Genomic DNA, 10,097 nt, shown 5'->3' on the forward strand with positions numbered 1-10,097 from the left:
GAGATGGCAACTCTGTGAAATCTGATGAGTCAGAGGAAAACTTTTTTGTCTTTAATAATCCCAAATCATCATCTGACAGCACAACTCATGATGAATCAGAAAGTACTTCGAAGATTCAGATAACAACCTGTCTTCTCTTAAAGCATTTCCCATAGTTAAGAGACTTTTTATCAAGTACAACACCACATTTCCTTCCAGTGCTCCAGTGGAGCGTCTTTTTAGTCATGGAGGCAATCTTTTGACCTCATCTCGAAACAGAATGAGTGATGACCACATGGAACAGGTCTTACTGCTCCGTTACAACAAACAGCATTGTCCCAGGAACCTAGCCCAAGATGACTGATGTGTTTGTGTGGGCACTTTATATGTTGCTCTATTGTCCAGTTTGATTTTTGGAGGATAAAGAGCACACACACACCCCAGATTGAATTAATTTCTTTCCCTAATTGCATTGATGGCTATGAGACACCAATGTTTTTTTTTTTTTTTTTTTTTTTTTTTTGTATTAACCATTTTAATAATGGTTTTATTGCCTATTTGGGTTTATGTATATGCTTTTAGGTTGTTTTTTTTCAGCGTGTCCTTTTATAGCTATGCAAAGAGTTGATTCCTAAAACAGTATTAAACAATTTTTTTTGGTTATGAACTCTGGTTTTGTGATGACTGTGCTTTAAAATTAAATTAATATGATCTTAATTCAAGTGATGAGAGATTTTGAAATTCTAACAGTAAACAGAGCTCAGTACTACTACAACATTAACCCTGACTTTTATTTATGTTTGGAAATAGTTTAGTTGAAAATATATATTAGAAACTTAAAAGTAATTAAAAAATAATCAAATGTAATCATTTACTTTACTTTTATAAAGTAATTGAAAAGTTACACTACTTATTACATTTTAAATAGGGTAATTTGTAATCTGTAACCTATTACATTTCCAAAGTAACCTTCCCAACACTGTCTATACTTGGCTTTGTTTTTCTCAGGGTTTGTATAAACATCATATCACAATGCTACTCTATTAGTTGTATAATTCAATCCAAAAATTGCTTGGTTTTTTTAAGCTTTCTTATAGATCACTTATTTGTTTTTCATTTTAGCTAGCTAACTTGTGGTACTGTGTTTAATTCCCAAAAGACTACAGAGCCAACTGCGATCCGGACACAGATGCTCAGAGGGCTTCCTATCATCCTTGGGGACAACCCCACAAACTTCTTCAGAGCAGGCTTTGTAAGTAAGCTCTTGCTTTCTTATAATTTTTCCATTATTTTTTTCACCATGACACTCTTATATTGATTTAAAGTTGTTTTTCAAATGAGAAATATAATGTAATGATTGTGCTCTTCTGTTATTCATTAATTAGGAATCAGATGATGATGATTATTTTCGTGACCTTGACGTTGGCATACTTCTTATTGAGCGTGAAGGTGCTGTGCTCACATCTTCCCAGCATCTCAGTCCAGCCTCGCTGAAAATCATCATTGAGGGAGAAGTCGTGATGGACAACATTCCAGATCTGCCAAAAGCAATGTGCATTCTGTTTCGACTTACGTATGCACTCCATCTTAACTACCCCAAGACAATGAAGCTCACATTTCAGTTCATCCAACAGGTATTGCTCTTGTTAGGCCACACTGACCTAAAGCCAAAGCTACAGAGTTTGAAAAATCAGCTCGCAATGTAAAGAGATGTCAAGTCTACTGTACTAAGCTGTTGACTTTTTTTTTACTTCCTTACCTGTGGTGTAAATCTTAAAAAATTAGTTATTGTTCTGATATGTTGTTGGTTCATGCTCTGTTCTCCCTTCATTTAGGCAGATGAAACATCCTGTTTGTTTGCGTTTTTTGTACATTTGAGTGGGTGTTTCCTGTCAATTTTGTTTTGTTTATGGATTTATCACTTCAATCTCAGGGGACATCAATGTTTTTTTTCTTGTAAATTTGTGACACATTCAACATGCAAACTCTGCCAACACAGACACGGACAACACACACGGACAACGCCCACACACAGCAAAATACAGACATCAATGTTTTTTTCTTGTAAATTTGTGACACATTCAACACCCACACACGGCAACACAGACACGGACAACACCCACACACACAACACACACAGCAACACAGACACGGACAACACAACACACACAGCAACACAGACACGGACAACACCCACACACACAACACACACAGCAACACAGACACGGACAACACAACACACACAGCAACACAGACACGGACAACACCCACACACACAACACACACAGCAACACAGACACGGACAACACAACACACACAGCAACACAGACACGGACAACACAACACACACAGCAACACAGACACAGACAACAAAACACACAGCAACACAGACACAACACACACAGCAACACAGACACAACACCAACATGGAAAACACACAGACATCAATGTTTTTTTCTTGTAAATTTGTGACACATTCAAGACGCCCACACTGCCAACACAGACACGGACAACGCCCACACACACAGCAAAACACAGACATCAATGTTTTTTTTTTTGTAAATTTGTGACACATTCAACACCCACACACACACAACACAGACACGGACAACACACACAACACACACAGCAACACAGACACAACACCCACACACACACAACACACACAGCAACACAGACACAACACCCACACACACAGCAACACAGACACAACACCCACACACACAGCAACACAAACACAACACCCACACACACAGCAACACAGACACGGACAACACAGACACAACACCGACACGGACAACACCCACACACACAACACACACAGCAACACAGACACGGACAACACCAACACGGACAACACACAGACATCAAGGTTGTTTTCTTGTAAATTTGTGACACATTCAACACCCACACACACAACACACACGGACAACACAGACACAACACCGAAACGGACAACACCCACACACACAGCAACACAGACACGGACAACACACATGGACAACACAGACACAACACTGACACGGACAACACCCACACATACAAACAAAAATATACCGACACCCTCACACAATTGTTTCAATGATTTGAAATGACTTTTTTCAGATTCATCATTTTAGATTGAACGTGTTGATGTTGACCTGATGTTAAGTTTGTCATAAGATTGGCTGTGTTTTACCATTTTTCTTACAAATAAAATGCATGCAGCATTTAGAGGTGTTTCTTTTTTTCCATCCTATTTAATTGAAACAATGTTTTTTAACATATATATTTTTTTTTAAATCAGAAGCTAATTAAATTAGAGGAAAATACAGTAATTGTGTTAAATGTTGAGTAGCAATAAGTCATAAATATAAATACTAAACTTGGGGCTCCATGTTAATACAACTCGACATGTTTAGTTTCAACTTGTGTAAAAGTTAGGGCTCCATGTTAATACAACTCGACATGTTTAGTTTCAGCTTGTGTAAAAACTAAAGTGGTATAAGGCAACGGGTTTCCTCGAGATTTGCGAGTAAAGTCAACTAATTCGGGTTAAGAGTGTATTAGCTTATAGTCCGTTGTAAGAATTGACACAGGCCTCCAGTTTTTAAGATCACTCAAGTCCCCCTTTTTGGGTAATAATGTTAATACTGCCCGTTGGCAACTTGTGGGAAGGCGTTTTTCTTTAAAACACTCTTGGATCACCTCATACAAATCTTTTCCGATGTAGTTCCACATAACTTTAAAAAAGTCCACTGATAGTCCATCGATTCCAGGGCCTCTTCCCGCCTTCATCTGTTTAACGGCATTAGTCAACTCCTCAAATAATACAGAACTGTCCAAACTCTCCCTCTGTGTTTTAGTGAGAGAAGGCAACTGCTGCAGAATCTGTGAGACACATTCAGGATCTGTTTCTTCCTTTCTATAAGTTCTATAAGTTTGAGTAAAAGTCCACCGCAATCTTTCTCATTTCTCTTGCCTCAAAAGTCTTTTGTCCATCGGGTTTTGTCAGACAATACATTTCATTTTGTTGTTTTGACACCTTTTCTAAATTAAAAAAATATGCAGTGGGAGTATCGATCTCATGAACAGACATAAATCGTGATCTTATAAGGGCACCTTTTGCCCGCACTTGCAACAAATCTTCTAGATCGCGTTTCTTTTCACCCAACATGCCAGCTGAACATGCATTAGATTCCTGAATCATCCCAGATGTAATGTATAAAATATCTTGTTCTATTTCAGAATTTTTCTGTTTTATTTTCCTTGTTGAAAAACATGAATACTTCTGACAAAATATTTTTATTTGTGTCTTTCCTATTTCCCACCATTGTATCAAATTATCAAAATCCTTTTTTTTTAGAAACCCATTCCTTCCAAAACATTTCAAATTTCTCAATTAACTCTTTTTCTTTCAACAATGCAGTATTACATTTCCAATATGGACTTTTAAATTTAGCTTGATTCAAAACAATATTCACTGTGATAAAATTGTGATCTGATAGACAACATGGAACAATATCACACCCCATTATTCTATTTTTTTCAGCACCCTTGACGTAAAACCTGTCCAGTCTGGCTACACTTATCCTTCCCTGCGAAACTTTGGTCCATGTAAAGTGCTTCACCTCTTTATTCCTATCTCTCCATACATCTACCAAATCATTCTGAACTATAAAACTTTTTAAAACAGCAACTGATACAGGATGTGGTTCTTCATTATTCCTATCTAAAAGAAAGTTAAGAGAACAATTCCAATCCCCACCAATGATTAACATACCATCTAAAGTGTAGCTTTTTAAAAACTCTCCTAATTTTCTAAACATGATTATTTTATCTGCCCCTTTATTTGGAGCATAAATATTTATAAAAACTAATATCAGATTTTCAACTTTAGCTTTCGCCATCAAAATACGTCCTCTCTCTATTTCTGTTTCTGATAAAATGTTAACATTAAGATGAGTTGCAAATAAAAATAGCTACACCTGCACTTTGTGCCATGGCTTGAACAGAACTTTCCTTCCCATCACAAATTGTCAAGTTCTGTGTGTTTGATGACGGACCACAGCTTTGCCCAAACTTGAAAACGGCTTTATCTCCGATGAACGCAAAGGACAACTCAAAACTGTTCACTTTCTTTTCTTTTATTTTCTTAAAGATGGTTTGATAGATTGGGTTGGAACAGAATAGGTTGATAACCTTTAAGATACACAAACCAAAACCATAAATTAATTACAAATAAATCACAAATAAATCTCAATACCACTTTCTCAAAGTAATAAATAGATGTTACTGAATCCTCAAACCAAACCAGACAAAGTAATTTAGATTAACCTAGGATCTCTAATAGTTAATTATTAAAATAGCAATCCCATAATTAAACTTATATAATTTAAACAATACACATGCTTAGAGTAACGTTACTTCTGCCAAGTTCTACATTCACATAATAAAGTCTTCGCTATTTAATTTAAATTGCACATTACAACCAAGCAAAAATCATATAGTCTGAACTCCACACATTCAAACACAATCACATTCTGTCCTACCAGTTGCGTCTTTGGTTGATCAAGAGCTGTGGTTAGGGTATCTTTTTCCAGGAATGGGTGAGAGGGCCAACTGAGCTCTTACCAAACATTTCATTGCTATGCACTCCCTGTGGGTGCGCCGGTAAATATAGTCCCAAGAGCACTTCCGAGAAATTGGATCCACCTCCTGTCACTTTTTCCGTCACTGTTGTATGGTTGCCCCCTTCAGTTTGGGAGTGCTCTAAGTATCCTGGGTGAATCTAGGCTGGAGTGCTCAGTACAACTTGTAACCATGAATTGACACAACACCTCCCACTTGACCTCCTGGTTCTTCAACCCAAGGAGGTCACACCAGTACTGTGATATGTTGGATTAAGTTACTCTATTTTTTGATCCTGTTGCTGCTGCTGTTCTTCTACTGGAAGCAGGACAACTATTCGTCTGACATCCCTGTGAAGAACTGTTGCAGGGATCTTGGTTGAGTGTTTTTTCCCCTTTTTAGTGGGCTTCACAGTTGCAACTGGGTAGCTGGGGAAGGATCGGAGATATACATCCCTCACAATTCCCTTTCTGTCAGTATTGACGTCAATAACTCTGGCAAGCCTGAACTGACCTCTCAAGGCATTCTGGTCAGCCAGCCAGATGACATCTCCAATTGCCACATTCCTGTGAGCTGTGTGCCACTTAGTCCGGACAAACAGGTTTGGTCCGGCTAACTGGCTCCATTTCCTCCAAAACCGGTCAACTTCAGCTTGGATGGTTCTTAATCTCTTGTAAGAGTAGCCTTCAAAGTCAAAGGTCCCTGGATCTCCTCTGGGTCCAGTTCTTCCAAGCAGAAGTGAATTTGGGCTAATTTATTCTACACAGTCCTCCCGGCTCTGAGTCCTGGCATCAATAGGTCGTTCATTGGCGAGGTTGGAAGCCATATAAAGGAAAGTCTGAAACTCACCCCATGTGAAGACTCCATTACCCCCCAGATTGTGCAAAGCCCGCTTCACAGTCCGGACAGCAGCTTCAGCAGCTCCGTTCCTGTGAGGTGAGTCTGCTGGATGGATCCTCCAGTTCCATTCTGTGCCATGCTTGGAGGCTTCATACTCAAGCTTTGATTTCTCCAGTCGGTCCAAAAACATGTAGAGCTCTTTGAGGGCAGGTCTGGCTCCGACAAAGTTCTTTCCAGGATCCGACCACAATTTCCTCGGATGTCCTCTCAGTGCTGTAAATCTTTGGTAGGCTAACAGGAAGCCTTCAGCTGACTGGTCACTGACAAGGTCTGTGTGCATAGCTCTAGACGCCATGCAACAGAAGACAATTCCCCACACTTTGAGTTTCACCTTCTTTCTCACCTCATCCTTCACTTCGTAAGGTCCAAATAAGTCCACTGTCGTGTACTCAAATGGATTGGCTGGTGTTATTCGTTCCGATGGGAGGTCACTCATAATCTGTTGGCACCTTCGGGCCCTAAGTCTCCTGCATGTCACACAATTATCAACGATCTTCTGAGCTAATTTCCGGCCTCTTACCACCCATGCTTTCCTTCTCATCCGGAGGAGCGTGCCTGCAATTTCTTCATGATTTGCCTTGTGGGCTTCTTGAGCTAGAAGAGTGGATACCCAGGATGTGCAGGGCAAGATTGGTACTGCAGTTTTTTCTTCATTAAAGATTTGGAATCTTCCTCCACAGAGCAAAAGTCCAGTGCTTTCCTCTTTGACCACAGCAAGTCTGCTGAGTGTGGTGTCTGGCAAGGTTACCTCCTTTTGAGCTGCAAGGAAGAGATCCCTGAGTGCATCTTCACACTCCATGATGGTAAGTGTAGCTTCCTTGACTCTGGACTTGATCTCAAGAGCTGAAGGAATCTCCTTCCTCTTTGAGTTGCCTGTGGTTGAGGTCTTGGCCAGCATTTCTTTCCACTTTGTGGCAGCTCTCCACACCCAGGCAATGACTCTCATCAACCTGGTTAAACTGCTGAACTTACTGATGTTAAGGATTTTCCCCACTGAAGAACCAGAAGGTGGCCTCCGGACTTGGATTTGGTGCCCTTTTCTGCTAGGGCTGCTTTGCAGGTCCTTGTTTTGGTCAGAGGTTGGAGACATTTGCATTGCAGTGGCAGGTGGAGCATGTTGGTTTTTTTCAACCTGTGCTCGGGTCAGTGCTGCTGTAAAACATTTCCTTTGGAGCTTGTTTATACCTTCTTTGGCATCTGCAGCGACATCTTTGGCTGACTTTGTCGGCCACTCCTCCACTGGTCGTTTCAGAAACTCTGGGCCATTTTGCCACACAGAGTTCTCTTTAAGGTCTTCTGGGGTTGCTCCTCTTGTTGTGAGGTCAGCAATGTTTTGTTCACCTGGAATCCATCTCCAGTCTTCAACTGATGTGGATTTCTGGATCTCTCCTACTCTGTTCGCAAAAAAGGTCTGGTACCCATAACTGTCCCTTTGGATTGCACCCAGCACAGTTTGACTGTCCAACAGATGGATCCAACGATCAACTTGCATCCGACTGTGCTTTTCAATGTATTTCCTGAGTCTTGCAGCGAACACAGCACCACAGACCTCAGCCTTCACTGGTTCTCCCTTTTGGTCAAGTGGTGTGAGCTTGGCTTTGGACTCAACAAGCCGGACCAGGATGCCTTGCTCAGTCTCCCACCTGAAGTATGCAACAGCTCCATAGCTCTGGTCGCTCCCATCTGAGAATGTTATTCCCCAGGGTTCTCCAATCCTTTTGACTGGTGTTAGGCTTCTATGGAAGGTAATTTGGTTGAGGCGTGTGTATTCCTCAAAAAGGTGGATGGCTTCTTCTCTAAGTCTTTCAGACAGAGGAGTGTCCCAAGTGTCTCGTGTTAGAGTTTTGCCTCCAGCTTCTTGAAATGCCTTTCTGACTAGAATGGCTCCTTTCTGTTTGGCCGGTGTTGCAAGGCCTATTGGGTCATACAAACTAGCTACTTGGCTAAGCAATTGTCTTCTAGTCAGTGGGTTTGGAATTTTTCTTCTTACCTCTTCTCCGACAAGATTTTGGCTGATTCTCATCTTCTTTTTTCTCTTTGAGAAGTTTATCGAGGTCATAAGATACAGTTTGTCTTGTTCAACCAGGTATCCAACTCCAAGGGCTTTGTTGTCTCCTTCTCTCATTTGGTTGGGGAGAATGAGGACTTCATCTGACGATGCTGGATGTTCAGATGTAGACGTCTGCCTCCCACTTTGGCCTGATCGGACCCACGGCTTGAGGAAGAATCCACCTGCCTTCAGAATTTCTTCGACTCCTTTGGTGGTTTCATCTAGCTTTTCCAGGTCATTATGGGATGTCAGGATATCATCTACATAGGAATCCTCTTCAATGACTCTCCGTTCCTCCTTCAGATGAGTGAACATTGGCAGCTTTGCTGTCTCTCTCATGGCCAGTTGTGCGATGCACCCTGCTGGTCGATCGCCAATGTTGACTCTGGTGATGGCATATTCCTCAATTTCTTCATCTTCACTGTTTCTCCAGAGAAATCGATGGAGGTGCATCTCCAGGTTTTCAAGCCACACAGAATTGTACATCTTCTTGATGTCGCCGAGGGCAGCATGGACTCCTCTCCTGAACCTTAGTAGCACTGCTCGGATGGGATTAAGTACATCAGGCCCTTTCAGGAGAAGGTCATTCATGCTGATTCCTCTAAACTTCTGGCTGCTGTTCCATACCAGTCGGACAGGTGTTGTTACAGAGTGTGGGTTTGGCGCCACCAAATGACTGACGTACCATACTGGTCCTTTCCAGTCAGCAATGGTCTCTCTAGTGAGTTTCTTTGCTGCCTTCCTTTCCACCATCTCGTGGACTTGAGTTGTGTATGCTGCACGCCACTCTGGTTCTTTCTTGAGCTGTTTCTCCATCCTCAGAAATGTGGCTTCCACTGCGCTTCTGTTGTTGGGGAGGGAACTTGGATCCTCAATCCAGGGGTATTTTGCGTCCCAATGAGGCTCCTGACTATGCGCATCTGACTTCATATAACTGAGGCCTTGCCTGACCATCTCAAGCTCTCTTTCTTCACTCAGAGTCATGTCTTTGCCTCCTGGTTGACAGTTACCACACCGGCATCCTCCACACATGGGTTCGCAGGCCGCAGCAATGCTGTCCCACTTCCACCAGTCCAAGAACTCTCTGCCAATAACAGTGGTTTTGGTTTCAGCTCTAGATTCCTGCATCCCAGCAATTTCTTGATACTTCACTGCTGTGATTCTCATCGATCGGGCAAAGTGAGTCTCAGAATTGTGCAAGGCCATGTCCACTACTTCACAGAGGTCTGGATGTGCTCCGCCAATGGTCTTTCCTAAAGGGCTTTCCCACAGGACAAGATCTCCTACTACCTTTACTCTCTGTGGAGCAAGTCTTCCTTCACGGTGGCTTATGAGAAGCTCCACGTGTTCTGGTCTGTGAAGATCTTCCAGGTTGGAATCGGGGAAGAACTTCTTGAGTTGCTGCGCTTTGATTACTCTGTGAACTTTTCCAATCTCATCCAACCCATAACAGATCAGCTCATGAGCTTTCTCCGTGCCTCTAGGTGTCTTGACTCTTATCTTGAGTAAGTATCTTTTAGTCTTTACCTTCATGGCCATACCTCCAACTCCATGGACG

General features: G+C 41.7%; 1 protein-coding gene across 1 annotated transcript; it reads right to left on the bottom strand.

Moving 5' to 3' along the window:
• Positions 1–5,606: 5,606 nt before the first annotated feature.
• LOC113093415 (uncharacterized) lies at positions 5,607–8,312 on the bottom strand. Its single transcript, XM_026259217.1, has 3 exons — positions 8,059–8,312; positions 6,682–7,279; positions 5,607–5,665 (listed from the first exon to the last, which is right to left on the bottom strand). The coding sequence occupies exons 1-3, from the start codon at positions 8,170–8,172 to the stop codon at positions 5,607–5,609; spliced, it is 771 nt and encodes a 256-aa protein (XP_026115002.1). The 5' UTR covers positions 8,173–8,312.
• Positions 8,313–10,097: the final 1,785 nt, after the last annotated feature.

Source organism: Carassius auratus, unplaced genomic scaffold, assembly GCF_003368295.1.
Source record: "Carassius auratus strain Wakin unplaced genomic scaffold, ASM336829v1 scaf_tig00215034, whole genome shotgun sequence".
In the NCBI taxonomy this organism is placed as follows: domain Eukaryota; kingdom Metazoa; phylum Chordata; class Actinopteri; order Cypriniformes; family Cyprinidae; genus Carassius; species Carassius auratus.